This window comes from Delphinapterus leucas, chromosome X (genome assembly GCF_059928025.1).
Source record: "Delphinapterus leucas isolate spDelLeu-1000000601 "Yukka" chromosome X, BTC_Dleu_Yukka2, whole genome shotgun sequence".
In the NCBI taxonomy this organism is placed as follows: domain Eukaryota; kingdom Metazoa; phylum Chordata; class Mammalia; order Artiodactyla; family Monodontidae; genus Delphinapterus; species Delphinapterus leucas.
Window position 1 is genome coordinate 58442868 of NC_143150.1, and position 19760 is coordinate 58462627.

Genomic DNA, 19760 nt, shown 5'->3' on the forward strand with positions numbered 1-19760 from the left:
ACCAATGTGTTAGCAGTCCAATGTCTTATTAGACTTAACAAAAATCTAGGGCAGTGTCAGTGGAGATGGAGAAAAGGGGCTAGTTTTGAGTAGCAGATTAGATGTGGGAAGAGAGATTTTGAGCTAGGGAAACTCTATAACTGCTGGTCATGCCATTAACTGAGACTGGGATTCCAAGTGGGGGAGCAGGTGAGGAGCCATGATTTAACTGTCTATTACCTATCCAGAAAAAATAGGTAATAGACAGTTAAAAATATGGATACAGAGCTTGGGATTGATTACAACAGAGAACCATAGGTTTGGAATTATAATCATGTTTGAGACTATTGGAGTAGATTTTTACCCAAGAAAAATGAGTAATAGGCATTTTGGAATGGTTTCATCGAAGAGGTGGCATTTGAACTAAAGTGTTTGAGAAAGTATGGAAGGGCATAGAGAGTAGGGGGAATTATCTTGTTTCCTTCAATTACTGGGAATCTTCTAATTTCCTTAATTAATATATTTTCCTTTTTATGATTTCATATGTGATTTATGTATTCCTTATCATAAAAACAGTTGGGATATTAATTCTGAAGATTATAGAGAATGGATACCTGTTTTAATGTTATTTTTATCTTCTGGGCCAAATTCCAGATAAAGAGTTTTCATCTTGCTGATTGTTTTCTTCCTTATCATCATTTTGCTCTTTATGTCCTCATGTCATTGAACCAAGAACTGAATAACCGTTGTGATTTGTTGATTTAGAAAGCTCAGCTCTAGAAATGTTCTGTCTGGCTTCAGTGATTCTTATGATCAGCTTGGTCATTGTGTCCGTGTAACTGGAAATTCCTATCATGTTCCTCCTCAATTTACTATTTATGAGGCTCAGCAAGGCCCTGAACTAAATCCAGAATGTTGTTAATCTTTAATGGCTTCCTCGGGTTCATGTGGGAGGGGTGGACAAGGGGGTATTTTAATGTCTCTGGCAGCACTGTTTCATTTTGTTGTTTTTCATTACTTGAATGTCATAATTTTTTATATTAATCTTTGTAATACAAAGTCTGAGTCTAGGTACCAAATCAATATTCCTTTACTCGTTGTTCTCCCAATTAGGCCTAATATATGACAGTAAGTAAGTATCTGAGGGGAAAACAAATCTTATCACTTACTTAAATGTATTTTGGTTTGAACAGCTTTGCTCAGGCCTAGAGCCTTAGTACTTTAGCGTGAGACTGTCAGGTAAGTTGTATTATCATCTACCAGACTGACTAGGCATATGTGACCATCACCTCAATTTCTGCAGAAATCAATATTTTTTTCTGTAGCAATAGCTCTTGACTTTTCTCCACCTAGCACAGCGTAAAGATACAACAGTACTGTGGCACACTACATGGTGATTCCTCCTTGGGATTTGGGAGCTTATCAGAATCTCCAGGGGTACTTATAATTTGAAAAAGTCCCCCAGGTGTGATTCTGATTTGCTTCCTTCTCCTCCTTCTACTCTAAGAATCACTGTTTCATCCAGAAGCTTCAGCATAAAGAGGCACATTTATTGCATATTGTGCTTGCATAGTTGAGCTCCCCAATCTCCATGCACCCATCCTTCCCTCTTGAGTGGTCCTCAGTAGTTCTAATACCGTAATTTCTGAAACCAATGTCTGCCTGTCACCAAAGGTGTAACTACCACCAAAGCAGCCCCATTAGTGTTTGGAAGCCTACAAGCAAGGAGCTCTCCACAAGCTTGAGGGCAAGGTTTAGTTGTGTGGTTTATTTAAATGGGAGCCCTTTGCAAAGACTTAGACTGGAGTCCAAGATTTGTACTAACATCACTCCCTTTCTCAATTTGATTGCAACATTTTATGGTGAAAATTTTCAACTCTGCGCCAATGTTGAAAGAATTTCAAGATGATCACCTATATATCCACCACCTAGATTCTGCAGTTATCATTTTAATATGCTTGCTTAATCATATGTCTACACAAATATTCACCCTCTGTTCATCTATTCACCGTTTTTAAGCATTTCACAGTAAATTCCGGATATCAGTACAATTCACCCTAAACACTTCAGTACACATATCATTAACTAGAGTTTAATATTTGTTTACAGCTTTTTCTTTTGATATAATATTTACATATGATAAAATGCAAAAATCTTTTTTTTTTATTATTTATTTAGGCTGTGCTGGGTCTTGGTTGTGGCACGCAGGATCTTCACTGCTGCATGTGGGCTCTTTAGTTGCAGCATGCAGGTAGCGTCTAGTTCTCTGACCAGAGATTGAACCTGGGCCCCCTGCATTGGGAGTGTCTTAGCCACTGGATCACCAAGAAAGTCCCTAAAGTGCCGAAATCTTAAGTGTTCATTACCTGAGTGCTGACAGATGATAAATCTGTATAACCCAAATCCCTATCAAGATATAGAAGATTTTTACACTCTCTTTTTTCTGCCCAGATTATTCCCTCTTGACTTTGTATAGTCTCTGAGTTAAAGGTAAGAAAAAGGCTTGTCAGTGTTTCCAGGACAAATAAGGATCAATGCTTCATCATGGATCAGCAGATTTCTCTTTTCCCTCGCCAAAGTACCTTGTGTTTTAAATTATATATGAATGTCTTAAACAAGAGACTGAGAGGATTCCCTGGTGGTCCAGTGGTTAGGGCTCGGTACTTTCACTGCCAGGGCCCAGGTTCGATCCCTGGTCAGGAAACTAAGATCCCACAAGCCTCGCGGCACAGCCCCCCAAATTTTTTTTTTAATTTAAAAAAATAAGTAAATAAATAAAACAGGAGACTGAATGAGTAACTTGCCTTTCAGTTTTTAAATACTTATTTTGGAAAATAGGCATAAATACCTTATATCTATGTAGTTAAGTATTATAAAGTGAGAGCTCTAGTTTAATGAAATGTGAAGAGATATGCATAGAAACATAAGTGGGGAAGAGAAAGGAAGTGGGATGAAGGTGAGATGGGGAAAAAAATCACCTAAATATTAATGTAATATAACATGCATTAATATGTAGTTAATTGATTAAAAATATGTATATCTAACATCACGAGATATCATAGTCTATCCTGATGACAGTGGCATGCCATTTATTCAAGAATATCAGCATATCATAATCTGCCTTTAGGAAATACACATTAAATTCCTCTCACAATTGGCCTTGGGTATTTGTCATTTTACTGTTAATGCCTTTATGCCTGGTAAATAGCTCTTACTTGGCTTATTTTTAGAGTGATGTAACATATTTTAATTTATACCAGTATATTTAAAATATGACATAAGTTTGAAATTATTTGCTTGCGTTTTATGAGGAGCAACACATAAGTGTATTTCTAATAAAATAATTCTAGTCCCGAAAGGAAAGCTGCGACAAAAGTAAATTGTGCTATTTCCATAATAAAAAGATATAGAAAACATGCAGGCATTTGCATATAGTTCCTGAAATATTGCATACCGGCTTGGTCAGTGCTGGTAAGTCCATTTCAAGGATGTTTCCCTTAGTCCATTAGTTTGGATAATGAGCCCTATAAAGTACATTTATAACTTGTGGCACTGTAAGGAGATGGATTCTAATTTTCATCCTTTTATCTAGACACACTGAAAGAAGGTCAGTGGAGGGTTCTATATGATTCATTTTCCCAACACACATCAGATGACAGAGACCTGATAATGTCCATGCATAAGTGTTTTCCTTATTTGGAAACAGCACTTGAAAGAAATCTTTATATGATCATCCTTTGGAGTAAAGTGGAAACAGATATTAAAAGAAGCTCCATCCGATTTTTTTGGTTTAAAACATTATCACACGTGGGACAAGATAGCTATTCTTGAACAAAAGAGAAAGTGACACTTAACAGAAAAATAAAAAGCCTTTAGTGACTTTTATAGGCTGTGAATGATATAACAAGATATTTAATCAACTTTTCCTCCCCCTCTTCTTAGATCTGTTAAGGAAAAAAAAAGCCTGTTTCCTAAACAAAGAAAAAGCTTCTATGTTCCTAAACATTAGGAAAGCTTATAGAATAATACTTGTCCTAGCTTTATTCTTATTATTAAGCATTCAAAATAAATAAGTTCTAGTCTATACTTATTTTACAGTTTAAAAGACTTCAAAATAGCAACAAGAATGTATATTCTGCAGTTTAGTGAAGTTTTGTGTCAAAAATGTGAAATTGTAGGCAATTTTAAAATCTTGTCTTTTAAGACATTAGTTTTAGATTCAAGATTGGTAGCTGATTATGTTCATTTTCTCAATTATGTAATCATTAATGAGAACTATTTTTCTGTGCTTATCTTCTTCGTAGATGTAAAGCAATCATAGATCAGTTTGGTCAGAGAATAATCTCTAAGCATTTCCTTGTGGAAGACAGTTACTTTTCTGAGAACACATGCTCGCATGTGCAATACAGGTAAGGCACCCCTCCAGCCACTCTGCAAGGGAAGGTGAAACGGGGAAATTCATCTGTGTGATTACATTGACACTTCTGTATGACTCTGTTCTTCAAGTAAGATGCAAATGTATACCAAACCAAAGATATATTCAGCGTGTTACCACTGTTCTCTTATAAGGTCTGGTTTTGTGGAGGAGCCTAGCCTAATGTTGACTCCTTTGCATCAGCTGGGGTCTGTCTCCAGGTCACACATCCTCCTTTCATGAGCCAAGAAAAGATTAAAGCAGAACTTGACTTGGTTTGGAGAGGTGACACTTTTATCATAACAGTTCTTTGAAACATGCCTTCTGGTGGTTGTATAGCTATATAAATGAAATTTATCCATGGAATCTGAGTCACTTATTAACTGTTTTCTGCATTACAGGCAGATCTCCAGGGCAGTCTTGATTACGGATAGGTCTGTACTAAAAACAGATTCAGATCAACAGGTAATTCCAGTTCTGTACTTTTTAATAGCATGTTACTAACTTAATCTACATGGTAATATGTGTAAATTAACATCGGTGAAATAAAATATATTAACCAATATGTACTAATACATTTAATGCATTTTAAAAACACATAATGGCAATTATGTAATAATCTTGGTTTCTTAAAGATTTCCTTTCAGTGGAACAAATAATTGCATCTTATGTAACAGATTTATTCTAGGAATATTGAAATCATCGTAGTTTTTTTTACAGCTATTTCTATGAAATTGAAAGTATATTACTATGAGAAGAAAAGCGTTTAGAAGCATTTAAAAATCTTGGAGGAAAAGGCTTTATGGTAACCAGTCCTACAGCAGTGGTGGTAAGCTCACCATTAGGGGCCCGGTGTGAATGAATATCAGCACACGTTTTCAGTTCTGACATTTCCTCATCACCATGGTTCATTTCGGTACCCCATTCCTCCTCATAACCCCTGATTCGATAGAAGTGTCTTTATACCTGTGGTTTTTCCTCAGTTTGAACACTTAAATTCCAGAAGTATGCCCCCTTCTCCTTCTGACCATAATTTACAGGACTGATAAAATCAGCTTACTTAGTAAGTGTGACTGTCAGACCTATCCTATATGCTACTGCTAAAAATAGGTTCCGAAATTTCCTTAAGTTGGAAGCTTTGTATTATATAAAGCAAATATGTTAATTTTACGAGTGAGCGCAAATACTTTCATTTAATCATTCAGCAGACAATGAGTGCCTTCGACATGCCAGCCAGTGTGCTGGGTTCTGAGGAGATAGTGCTGACCATGATAGCATCTGTGCCCTCATAGCTTGCAGTCTAGAGGATACAGATACAGACAGATAAATAGCAACAACAGTACAGTGTGACAGGTGTGAGCGAGAAGTGGTAAAATCATAGCACTCATCACACTGTCCTGTAGTTGCTAGTTTACTTGTCTGTAGCTCCCAGTAAACCATAAGCTTTGTGAATGGGTCGAAGAATGACAAAGGCAGAAAAGTGAAGAGAGCAAACAGATGCTTCTGAAGAAGCTAAGCTGGGAAGAGTAAGAGGGAAGAAGTGATTCCTGCAGCGGGATGTGGAAGCGAAGAGGGCATTTCTTTAAAGTATTAGAGCAGCAGTCCCCAACACTTTTGGCACCAGGGACCAGTTTCGTGGAAGACAGTTTTTCCATGGACCAGGGTGGGAGGGATGGTTTTGGGATGATTCAATCGCATTACATTTATTGTGCGCTTTATTTCTATTATTATTACATTGTAATATATAATGAAATAATTACACAACTCACCATATGGCAGAATCAGTGGGGGCCCTGAACTTGTTTTCACTTGCGACTCACTGATAGGGTTTTGATATGAGTTTGCAAGCAATTGATTTATTATGGTCTCTGTGCAGTCAATCCTCTCTGCTAATGATAATCTGTATTTGCAGCCATTCACCAGTGCTAGCATCACCGCTTCAGCTCTACCTCAGATCATCAGGCATTAGATTCTCATAAGGAGTGTGCAACCTAGATCCCTCGCATGCGCAGTTCACAATAGGGTTCGCACTCCTATGAGAATCTATTGCCACCACTGATTTGATAGGAGGCGGAGCTCAGGCGGTAACGCGAGCAATGGGGAACGGCTGTAAATACAGATGAAGCTTCACTCGCTTGCCTGCCACTCACCTCCAGCTGTGCGGCCCAGTTCCTAACAGGCCACAGACACCGGTACCCATCCGTGGCCCGGGGGTTGGGGCCCCCTGTATTAGAGTATATTTCAACTGATGGGGATGGGGCCAGTAGAGAGGGAGAGGTTGAAGATTCCCAGGAGAAAAGGAGGATAATTGATGCAGCAAGGTCCAGATAAAGGCTGGGGAGGATGGGATTCAGAGAACAGGTAAAAAACATTGCCCTTAGATGGGATGTGAGACACTGAAATAAGAGGGTGAATGCAGGAGAATCTGTAGGTTTGGGAGTTCCCATCTGATGGGTTCTATTTACTTTTTAAATTACAAGGTGAGGTTATCTCCTGAGAATGGAGGTATGAGTGTGGGGATGGGTCAAAGCTCATGGAAGGGTGTAAAATAATCACCGTGGAGAGTGACCTGTCTCATGGTCAGATGGCTGGGCAGTGTTGAGGGGTCCAATTAAATCTGGAGGTCATGGGTTTACAGTGGCATTAATCTGCTCTGATCCTTCCAGCTTTTTCATTCTCTTACCCCCACCCAGCCTACTCATTGACCTATTAAAAGAGACCTACAATTCCTTGCTCCCTCTGTTTCCTCCGGGATTACTAGCTCCCTTCTGCCCTCTTCCTTTTCCGTGTCCTAGACCACACGGTGGATCTTCTGAACTGCTCTTTCTCCAAAACCTTCAATTCCTGTGTAGCCATGTTCTTCCTCTGCACCCACAGAGGAAAGTCCCATACCTGGATGAAGCTGGGATCTACACCTGGATCACTAAGGCTGATTGGGAAAACAGTACAGCCAGACAGACTGGCGCCACCACAGTGTTGGGGGCACCAACCTCATCCAGCAGGACCCTCAGTAACCACCACCAGTTAGCTCCTCACTGGCTCAGACAGTGCCCTCTCCCCTCAGAGCCTAGTCCAACTTTTCACTATTTTACCCACCTTTAGCCCTCTCACTCTCCCCCATCACTTTGCTGAGAAAAGTAAGGACACCTACTAAGCACAGTGCCCTTTGACCTCCTGCCCGACCACCCACAACTTATGTACACCAGCACAGAGACTAATGAGGGGTCTCCCCTCCTTGTCCAAGGCCAAGCCCTTTCACCAGCACGCTTGACACACACATGCACCCACACCACCCTGTATGCCTGCTCTCTCTCCTACATTTTTAGCCTCTCCCCACTATTGGCACCTTCCCCTCAACCTATACACATGTATTAGCATTTTCTGTTCCAAAAATTAAAATAATAAGGCAAACAGAAAAATGCTCCCTTGAGTCTGCCCCCATCTGTAGCTAGTATCCAATCTCTCCCCTGCTCCTGTCAATATTTTTGAGATGGTATCTCTACTTGCTGCCTCCAGCTCCTTACGTCTCATTCATTTCTAGACCAACCTGGCTTCTACCCTCACATTCCTACCATAGTTTCTCTTGGTAAGTTTATTAATAACTTTGTACTAGTCAAGACCACAGGGCGTTTTTGGGGTTTTGTTTACTAGGTCTTTTCTGGTATATTTGACAGTGTTGATTATTCCCTTTCTCTTGAAACTCTCTACTCCTTTGGCTTCCATGACACTGTGTTCTCCTGGTTTTCCTCATAACTCTCTGGCTATTCCCTCTCTGCCTCCTCTGTGGGCTCTATCCTCCTCTTAAATATTGGGCTTCCTCGGGGTTCTCAGCTCAGCCCACCATATCTGTTACTCTTTGCACACTTGCTGCTTGACTCCATGTACTCTCATGGTTCCAACTCTGCATAAAAGTTGGTGACAGCCTTCCACTTGTATATCTCCCAGGACTTTTGGCCCACAGGCCAAATTTCCTACTGGACATCTGTCCCAAGGACTCCTCAAACTGAACATACTCAGAGCTGAACTCACCGTCTTCCCTCTCCAAACTACTCATCCATCGCTTCCTACTTCCATGAAAGCACTTACATCCTTCCAACAACGATTTCTTCCTCCTATCTCTGAAATCTCATGAGCCTCCAGGTCCTTGTCACTGTACATCCTAGAAGTTGCTCCAGTCTGCTTTTCCTCTTGATCCTTATTCTCACTGCTCCAGTTTTGGAACTCATCACCTCTTCCTTCTAACTGGTCACCCTGCTTCTCATCTTGTCTCCTATAAATCTATCCTCCATATAGCCATCAGAGAGATCAATCTAAAATGTACACCTGGCCTGCCTTTTTTTGTTTCCTATATGAGTTTTTTTCCCCTTTTTAAATTTTTGAAGCACAAATAAAATGATGAGACTTAGAGGAAAGAGTAGGTGTCAGTCTAGATAAATTTTATGGAAGTGGTATTAAAGTGTTGAAGGAATTATCTTTTGATGGCTGTTATAATCTCTCTGAGATTTAAGACAGTTACATTCTCAGGGTTCAGACAGAAGGCACTGTGGTAGGGGGTCACTGATTATATCTCAGTTTTTTAAAAAAAATATAGATGATAGTTGTAGGAAACAAAAGAAGTACTTACATGTTGATACAGTCCTTAAGATACCTTTCCAGTTATACACATGTTTTTAGTCATAGTCATTTGATAATTATCATATGACATTAAATCCATGTTTTAGTGGTTCCTCTCTCTTTAATGCTAAAGTACAACACTTTTTATCATAGACAGCAGCAAAAGGAGTTAAGAGGAATATGGAGAACACAATTTTAGACATTGTAAAACCCAAAATGTATATACAGGTAATGACAGTAAGATAGTCATGATTATCAAAATAATTTCTATTTTCAGAACTTGTAGGCATTTCCTTGGTAGGCTATCAATGTGACATTGCCAGTCAAAAATATAAGCATAATGCTCACAGGTAAAAGTACAAATGGGGCTTTACTTTTTGGCAGTGTTTCCTGTATAAAATGATATCGTTTCCTCAGATTGAAGATTAAATTGAGAATTAATATTGAAGCTTTTGGTTCTGTAGAGAAACACTGACCTGATGGGTATTTAAAGTCTTTTAAATATAAAGCCATATAGCATATGAGTGCTGCCTAGGGCAGCATACTACATATTAATGGAGTCCTTAAATTACTTTGAACCCATTCATTTTGAAACATTTTGGTATATGTTTAGCTGTACTTTGGTACATTTTGACATATACTTTGCTTATTTCAATTTCTTTGCAATTTGTAACATTTTAAATTTTTAGTGCTCTATAACTGCTATTTTTAGCCAATATGAATAATCAAAACTAATTTAATGTGCTCTGATTTCAAACAGTGAAGTACATACAACTCAGAGGTAATTAATCATATCCTTTGAAAATATGTAGTAAGTGAAGGATTTAATAAATATTAAAGATATTTGAAATATTTATCGTCTACAAATTAAAGGACTGCAATATATATATCATATGTAAATATATCAATAATGCAGAAACTGGACATTAGGACACATGTGCATGCTTTATGTTTCAAACTGTGTTCTAAAATTCAATCCTTCCAGATCAATGTTTTTCAAACATCAATGAGAGTTTGAAAAAAGACACTCAGTTTGGCAGTTAATTACACTCTAATGATAGAAAAATGAAAATGAGATCTAACAGCTATGTCTGATATTTTGTTTCTGCTTTTTAGATTTCCATTTTGACAGTGCCAGCAGAAGAACCAGGAGCTTTTGCTGTTCGGGTCATTGAGTTATGTTCCTCAACAATGACATGCATGAAAGGCACATGTAAGCACAACAGAGTCTGGTATTTTCTTTTGTGTTTGTTTAGGAAGTAAACGGGGACAGCTGTTGTTACCGTTCTCAGGGTTGTGTTAGTAGAGTTTTGCCGTATATATATATATTTTTTTTTTTAATTCACAGTATTTGTTCAAACAGTGTATGTTCATACAGTAAGTCATTTCATACCTTCCCCTTGCCTCTAAACATTTCTATGGCTAAATCTTCACAGGCACCATTGTTAATCTCTCCAGTGAAAGGATTTCTGTGACTTTCCAATTCTTTCTTTCTTTTTTTTTTTGTAACATCTTTATTGGAGTATAATTGTTTACAATGTTATGTTCGTTTCTGCTGTATATCAAAGTGAATCAGCTATATGTATACATATATCCCCATATCCCCTCCCTCTTGTGTCCCTTCCCACCCTCCCTATCCCACCCCTCTAGGTGGTCACAAAGCACCCAGCTGATCTCCCTGTGCTATGTGGTTGCTTCCCACTAGCTATCTGTTTTACATTTGGTAGTGTATATATGTCAATGCTACTCTCTCACTTTGTCCCAGCTTACCCTTCCCCCTCCCTATGCCCTGAAGTCCATTCTCTGCTTCTGCATCTTTATTCCGATCCTGCCTCTAAGTTCATCAGAACCTTTTTTTTCTTTTTAGATTCCATGTATATGTGTTAGCATATGGTATTTGTTTTTCTCTTTCTGACTTCCTTCACTCTGTATGACAGACTCTAGGTCTATCCACCTCACTACAGAGGACTCAATATCATTTCTTTTTACAGCCAAGTAATATTCCATTGTATATATGTGCCACATCTTCGTTATCCATTCATCTGTCGATGGACACTTAGGTTGCTTCCATGTCCTGGCTATTGTAAATAGTACTGCAATGAACATTGTGATACGTGACTCTTTTTTTGAATTATGGTTTTTTCAGGGTATATGCCCAGTAGTGGGATTGCTGGGTCATATGGTAGTTCTATTTGTAGTTTTTTAAGGAACTTCCATACTGTTCTCCATAGTGGCTGTATCAATTTACATTCCCACCAACAGTGCAAGAGTGTTCCTTTTCTCCACACCCTCTCCAGCATTTATTGTTTGTAGGTTTTTTGATGATGACCATTCTGACCAGTGTGAGGTGATACCTCACTATAGTTTTGATTTGCATTTCTCTAATGATTAGTGATGTTGAGCATCCTTTCATGTGTTTTTAGGCAATCCATGTATCTTGTCTGGAGAAATGTTTATTTAGGTCTTCTGCCCATTTTGTGATTCAGTTGTTTGTTTTTTTGATATTAAGCTACATGAGCTGCTTGTAAATTTTGGAAATTAATCCTTTGTCAGTTACTTCATTTGAAAATATTTTCTCCCATTTTGAGGGTTGTCTTTTCATCTTGTTTATGGTTTCCTTTGCTGTGGAAAAGCTTTTAAGTTTCATTAGATCCCATTTGTTTATTTTTGCTTTTATTTCCATTTCTCTAGGAGGTGGGTCAAAAAGGATCTTGGTGTGATTATGTCATAGAGTGTTCTGCCTGTATTTTCCTCTAAGGGTTTTATAGTGTCCATCATGTTTAATGTGTCATTTAAAGCTTGTGTTTCCTTATTTATTTTCATTTGGATGATCTGTCCATTGGTGAAAGTGGGGTGTTAAAGTCCCCTGGTAGTATTGTGTTACTGTTGATTTCCCCTTTTATGCCTGTTAGCATTTGCCTTATATATTGAGGTGCTCCTATGTTGGGTGCAGAAATATTTACAATTGTTATATCTTCTTCTTGGATTGATCCCTTGATCATTATGTAGTGTCCTCTGTGTCTTTTGTAATAGTCTTTATTTTAAAGTCTGTTTTGTCTGATATGAGAATTGCTACTCCAGCTTTCTTTTCATTTCCATTTGCATGGAATATCTTTTCCCATCCCGTCACTTTCAGTCTGTATGTGTCCCTAGGTCTGAAGTGGGTGTCTTGTAGACAGCCTACATACGGGTCTTGTTTGTATCCATTCAGCTAGTCTGTGTCTTTTGGTTGGATCATTTAATCCATTTACATTTAAGGTAATTATCAATATGTATGTTCCTATTACCACTTTCTTAATTATTTTGGGTTTGTTTTTGTAGGTCTTTTCCTTCTCTTGTGTTTCCTGCCTAGAGAAGTTCCTTTAGCATTTGTTGTAGAGCTGGTTTGGTGGTGCTGAATTCTCTTAGCTTTTGCTTGTTTGTAAAGGTTTTGATTTCTCCACTGAATCTGAATGAGATCGTTGCTGGGTAGAGTAATCTTGGTTGTAGGTTTTTCCCTTTCATCACTTTAAATATGTCCTGCCACTCCCTTCTGGCTTGCAAAGTTTCTGATGAAAGATCAGCTGTTAAGCTTATGGGGATTCCCTTGTATGTTATTTGTTGCTTTTCCCTTGCTGCTCTTAATTTTGTTTGTGTATTTAATTTTTGATATTTTGATTATAATGTGTCTTGGCATGTTTCTCCTTGGATTTATCCTGTATGGGACTCTCTGCAATTCCTGGACTTGATTGACTATTTCCTTTCCCATGTTAGGAAAGTTTTCAACTATAATTTCTTCCAGTATTTTCTCAGACACTTTCTTTTTCTCTTCTTCTTTTGGGACCCCTATAATTTGAATGTTGGTGCGTTTAGTGTTGTCCCATAGGTCTCTGAGACTGTCATCAATTCTTTTCATTCTTTTTTCTTTATTCTTCTCTGTGGTAATTTTTTCCACTAGTTTATCTTCCAGTTCACTTATCAGGTCTTCTGCCTCAGTTATTCTGCTATTGATTCCTTCTAGAGAATTTTTAATTTCATTTATGGTGTTGTTCATCCTTGTTTGTTTGCTCTGTAGTTCTTCTAGGTCCTTGTTAAACGTTCCTTGTATTTTCTCCATTCTTTTTCCAAGATTTTGGATCATGTTTATTAACATTACTCTGAATTCTTTTTCAGGTAGACTGTCTTTTTCCTCTACATTTGTTTGGTCTGGTGGGATTTTACGTTTCTCCTTCATCTGCTGTATATTTCTCTGTCTTCTCATTTTGCTTAACTTACTGTGTTTGGGGCCTCTTTCTTGTAGTCTGCAGGTTTGTAGTTCCCGTTGTTTTTGGTGTCTGCCCCCAGTGGGTAAGGTTGGTTCAGTGGGTTGTGTAGGCTTCCTGGTGGAGGGGACAGGTGTCTGTGTTCTGGTGGATGAGGCTGGATCTTGTCTTTTTGGGGGGCAGGACTTCTTCCAGTGGTGTTTTTTGGGGGTATCTGTGAGCTTATTATGCTTTTAGGCAGCCTCTCTGTTCATGGGTGGGGGTGTGTTCCTGTCTTGCCAGTTGTTTGGCATGAGGCTTCCAGCACTGGACCTTGCTGGCTGTTGGGTGGAGCTGGGTCTTAGCTTTTAGGCAGATATCTCTGGGATAGCTCTCACCGATTAATATTACATGGAGTCGGGAGGTCTCTGGTGGTCCAGTGCCGTAAATTCAGCTCTCCCACATCAGAGGCTCAGGCCTGACACCAGGCTGGAGCACCAAGACCCTCTCAGCCACACAGCTCAGAAGAAAAGGGAGAAAAAGAGAAAGAAAAAAAAAGTGAAAAAAAATAAAATAAAATAAAAACAAATAATTAAAGTAATAAAAATAAAAGTGTACTTAATAAAAATGAGAGAGCAACAAAACCAATAAACAAATCCACCAATGATAACAAGTGCTAAAAACTATACTAAGATAAACATAAAAATCAGAAACAAGTCAGTCGCAGGCAGCAAACCCCAAGTCTACTGTTGCTCCCAAAGTCCACCACCTCAATTTTGGGTTGATTCCTTGTCTATTCAGGTATTCCACAGATGTAGGTACCTCAAGTTGATTGTGAGGATTTAATCTGCTGCTCCTGAGGCTGCAAGGAGAAATTTCCCTTTCTCTTCTTTGTTTGCACAACTCCTGGAGTTCAGCTTTGGAGTTAGCCCCTTCTCTGCGTGTAGGTTGCCCTCAGGCTTCTGGTTCCCCCCAGACAGGACGGGGTTAAAGCATCGGCTGATTAGGGGCCTCTGGCTCACTCAGGCCAGAAGGAGGGAGGTGTACCGTAGTTATAATTGGAATGCAGAGCGAGCCTGCGGCAGCAGAGGCCAGAGTAACATTGCACCAGCCTGAGTCGTGTGTTCTCCTGGGGAAGTTGTTCCTGGATCACGGGACCCTGGCTGTGGTGGGCTGTACAGGCTCGCAGGGTGGTGCGGCGGTGTGTAGATAGTGATCTGTGCTTGCACACAGGATTCTTGGTGGCTGCAACAGCAGCGTTAGCGTTTCATGCCTGTCTCCGGTGTCTGAGCTGATAGCCGCAGCTCACGCCCGTCTCTGGAGCTCGTTTAAGCCGTACTCTGCCTTCTGTGGACAGACAGGGAAGGAATCCCCTCTCCTTGCGCATCCTGAAACAATGGTCTGTTGCCTCTTAGGTCCAGAGTTTTTCCCGGACTCCCTCCCGACTAGCTGTGGTGCACTAGCCCCCTTCAGGCTGTGTTTACGCCACCAACACCAGTCCTCTCCCTGAGCCCGAGCCTCAGCTCCCAGCCCCCGCCCGCCCCCCGGTGGGTGAGCAGACAAGCCTCTCGGGCTGGTGAGTGCTGGTCGGCACCGATCCTCTGTGCGGGAATCTCTCCGCTTTGCCCTCCGCACCCTTGTTGCTGTGCTCTCCTCCGTGGCTTCGAAGCTTCCCCCCTTCGCCACCCACAGTCTCCGCCTGCGAAGAGGCTTCTAGTGTGTGGAAACCTTTCCTCCTTCACAGCTCCCTCCCAGAGGTACAGGTCACATCCCTATTCTTTTGTGTCTGTTTATTCTTTTTTCTTTTGCCTACCCAGGTACATGTGGAGTTTCTTGCCTTTGGGGAGATCTGAGGTCTTCTGCCAGCGTTCAGTAGGTGTTCCGTATGAGTTGTTCCACATGTAGATATATTTTTGATGTATTTGTGAGGAGGAAGGTGATCTCCGCATCTTACTCCTCCACCATCTTGTAGGTCCTCCTATTATTCCTTTTAAGTGGGCAAACTGAAAGAGCCGGTTCACAGAGGTCTAGTTCCAAGATCCTTTGCAAGGATTCTTTCTTTAATTTTTTTAAGTTTATTGGAAACTTACTTTCACAAAATTTATTTTCTTTACTGCTAGTTTTCCTCTTTTCCTTCGAATTCTTAATCTAGTTACTGAATTTCTACCATGTATAAATCCTCAATGTATTTCTTTTTTATGAGACTAAAGTTAGGGACTAATTAATCTATCTGTTCTTTTATTTGTGTGTATTAAAATTTCTGTCTCACCACTCTCATGTATCATGCCTCCTCCAACATGTTTCTTAAAGATGTTTCAGTAAGTTGAAATCAGCATGTATACATTAGCCATCACTATGCCTAGACCTAAACTGTACTTGTAGGGATTATAAAGGAACAGAGGCTGACATTCCTGATTTGAAGTATTCATAATCTTACTGCACATCTAATGGAACAAGACAGTATTAACTGTGTGCTCTGGTAGGCATATCAGGATAGATAAAGATGAATACAACATAGGCCCTGAACTTGGGGGACTCACAATCTAGTGGGACAGATAAGACAAACACAGAAGTAGCTGTAAGAGGCAGACTATTAAAATACCACAAGAGAGGCACCAACAAACTAGACACTAGAGAGTCATAGGAGGAAAACATAACAGTATCATTAGGATGTTTTTAAATTCTATAAACTTATATTAAGTTTTACTGAAACTCTTACATGAATTATGAGAAACAGAAGACCAATCTGGTTTGGCCTAGTCAAGGAACACTTGACTATGTTTACAAGTGTAGGGCTATTACTTAAAAAAAATGACAAAAATGTGGTCAAAGAGAAGTGAGAGCTTGATGCCAGCAGGGAGAGGGAAGAAAACTTATCCAATATTGCTGTAATCCTAAATTTCCATTTGAAAAAGTAGCTCAGAGAAGGTTTTTTTCCTTTTATAGTGATACAGGTAAATCTTTACCCTGACATCTGTCCTTATTATTTTTCCCCTATTACTTTAGCCAGTTTTTGTGTGTGTGTTTTTATCTGTGTTAGCATCTTAAGTATAAAATAAAACTGCACATTTTTAGTTTTCTAAATTGCATTTATTTTATGTTTGTGAATATTTTTGTAAATTTATTTTTATTGATTATTTTTCTATGTGAAATATTTTGTATTCCCAGTCTAATAATGCATATTCACTGTTGACAATTTGGAAGATATAAAAAAAGAAAAGTAAAATTACTATAATCTTTCTACTTAGAAATGATAAATACTTGGTTATGTTTGTCTTTTTTTTGTTTGTGTATGCATGTATATTTTCATAAAAATGCAATACTAATTTATATACTGTTTTATAACCTGCTTTTTAAAAAGACTTAATAATACAACAAAAATCATTTTGCATGTCTATGATATAATTTTCAATGATTGTGGATATGCCATTTTTATTTAATCCCATGATGTTGGATTGTTTTGAAAAATTTTACTTGATACTCCTGTAACAAGCAGCCATCTTTATAAGTAAATATTTGTGAGCATCCATTATTTTTTGTAAGATTTTTTTTAGTGGAATTATTGGGTCAAAGTGTATGGATTTTTTTTTTAATTTTGGAATAATTATAGATTCATAGGAATTTGCAAAGATAGTACAGAAGGGTCCTATGTATCCTTCATCCAGTTTCTTCCAATATAGTGCAATATCAAAACCAGGAATGTGACACTGGTACAATGTGTGTATGCAGTTTTATCACATGTGTAGATTCTTAGGACATTACCACAAGGATCCCTACTGTTGCCCTTTTATAGCCACAGCCAAATTCCTCCTTCCCCACACCTGTTACCTAATCCCTGGCAACCACTAATCCGTTTTCCGTCTCAATAATTTTGCCATTTTGAGAATGTCATATAAAAGGAATCATACAGTATGTAGTCTTTTGAGATTGACTTTTTTCACTCAGTGTAATTTTGTTAAGGATCAACCAACCTGTTGCGTGTATCAATAGTTCATTCCTGTTTATTGCAGAGTAGTATTCCATGGTAAGGTATACTTTCTTCTGGCCTTCATGGTTTCTCATGAGAAATCTGTTGTTTTTCCCCTATAGCTAGTGTTTGTTTGTTTGTTTGTTCTTCTCTCAAGGCTGCTTTCAAGATTTTTTTCTTAGTCTGTAATTTTTAGAAGTTTGATTATGATGTGTCTTGGAATGGATTTCTTTGGATTTATTCTATCAATATTTGGAATTTGTGCAGCTTCTTGAATCTGCAGGTTTATATATTTTGTCAAATTTGGGAAATTTTCATCCTTTATTTCTTTGAGTACTTTTCAGCCAACCCTCTTTCTCCTCCTTCTTCTGGGAGGAAACATGTCTATTAGATCTTTCACTATAGTTCCACATGTCTCTGAGGCTCTGTTCATTATTTTTATTCAAAGATATTTATTACACCTATTGACAGCAGTGTACCCTGCTAGACACAGTGGATTATATGAAGGAGTATAGCCAAAGTGGTAACAATACTAAGATAGTATTGATACAGAGAGTACAAAGATAGTACAAAGAGCAAGAAGAGCCCAAACTACATGTATTTCTGTTCATGTTTATATAGTCTATTTTCTCTCTTTTGTTCATATTGTGTCATATTTCTACAGTTCTACTTTTAAGTTCACTGATTCTTTCGTCTGTGCATTCCATTCTGCTCTTGGACCCAACCATTATGTTTTAAAGTTTTAATTATTACATTTTTGGTTTAAAATTTTCCATTTGGTTCTTCTTTAAATCTTATACTTGTTACTTGTGGAATGCATCAGGATTTTCAGAACTCTAGTGAAGAAGCAGGTATCAGGAGACGACTAACCCATGATTGATTAGAACAAGAATTCATTACTAAGATGGAACGAACTGATGAGGGATGGTTGTGACTTTTTATTTTTTAGATTACTGTTAATGTTTTAATGTTCTTTTTTTCTGGATTTAAGGAGCCCTTTTTTTTCTTAAGCTATCTATAAATTATAATGATTATGTATATTGTGCTTTGTAAACAGAAATGAACAATTTATCTTTTCTCAAAAAAAAAATCTTCTACTTGTTTGCTAAGGCTTTCTCTTTCTTTGCTGAGACAGTTTGTTTCATTTGTTTCCAGCATGTATGTTTGTAATTGGTCATTGATGCTTTTTTTTTTTTTTTTTGGCTGCATTGGGTCTTCAGTGCTGCACACGGGCTTTCTCTGGTTGCGGTGAGCAGAGGTTACTCTTCGTTGTAGTGCGTGGGCTTCTCATTGCAGTGGCTTCTCTTGTTGCAGAGCACGGGCTCTAGGCACACAGGCTTCAGTAGTTGCAGTGTGTGGGCTCAGTAGTTGTAGCGCACAGGACCAGTTAGTTGTGGCTCGTGGGCTTTAGAGTGCAGACTCAGTAGTTGTGGTGCATGGACTTAGTAGCTCTGCGGCCTGTGGGATCTTCCCAGACCAGGGATCAAACCCTTGTCCCCTGCATTGGCAGGCGTATTCTTAACCACTGTGCCACCAGGGAAGTCCCTGATGCACTTTTATGATTGCTACATTAAATCTTCAGACAAGTACAGCAGCTGTGTCGTGTTGGCATCTGCTGATTGTCTTTTCTTATTCAAGTTGAGGTTTTCCTGGTTCTTGGTATAATGAGTAATTTTGGATTGATACCCAGGCATTTTTGTTATATAATGGGACTTAGATCTTATTCTTAGGCTTCCTCTGACACTGCTCTGGTGGGGAAAGGGAGTGCTCCCTTGTTACTGCCAGGTGGTAGTGGAAGTCCTGGTTCCCCACTTGGCCTCTCCTGGCACCCAGAGGTTGGAGAACTTCCTTATTACTGCTGAGTGATTGTAGTGCCAGCTCTCCACTAGGCCTCCACTCATTCCAACCTGGCTAGGAGGAGCAGCAGTGTCTTGACACTGCTCCCCACATGGCCTCAATGACACCATGGGGAGAGGGTGTGGCCTCATTACTCAGGCAATGGTGAGAGACTTCACTCTCCATTTGGCCTCCTATGACACCACTACAGTGGGGCTGGGGAGCGGTCCTCATTACTGCTGGGTAGGGGTGAAAATCTAGGATCCCATCATGGTCTCTGCTGACATGGTAGAGGATGGGGACTGTTTCTCCATGTGGGGATGAAAGTCCTGGCTCCATACTTGGCCTTCTTTGACACCACCCTACCAGGGAGGTTGGGGCACCTCATTACAGCCTGGTGAAGAGTGGAAGTCTACACTCCCCATTCAACCTTTAATGGTGAGTGTAGAGGTGGGACCTTGGTTTTTTTCTATGGTCTTTGACTGGGGTAGAACAACTATGTCTAAAAGTTTTTTATCTTGCTAGGTTGCCCCTTTCCTGGTCTTTTGACTAATGAGAGCAGACTTTTGTTGGGGCTTTGTTTGTCTGAGTCCATTGATGTTTCTTGGTTGCCATTTTCTCTGGTAACCAGTCTGAGATACATGAGGCAAAAAGAGAACCCAGGGAAGGAATTCCCCGGTGGCACAGTGTTTAAGAATCCGACTGCTAATGCAAGGGACACAAGTTCAAG

At 39.2% G+C, this 19760-nt stretch overlaps 1 protein-coding gene across 2 annotated transcripts in view; it reads left to right on the forward strand.

Moving 5' to 3' along the window:
- CHM (CHM Rab escort protein) overlaps window positions 1-19760 on the forward strand; it is a 198101-nt gene that overhangs the window by 136965 nt on the left and 41376 nt on the right. For both annotated transcript variants that reach the window (XM_022580809.2, XM_022580810.2), the window contains exons 10-12: window positions 4284-4388; window positions 4795-4858; window positions 10124-10220. In XM_022580809.2, coding sequence (XP_022436517.1) covers window positions 4284-4388; window positions 4795-4858; window positions 10124-10220 — 266 coding nt within the window. The remainder of the gene's footprint in view (window positions 1-4283; window positions 4389-4794; window positions 4859-10123; window positions 10221-19760) is intronic.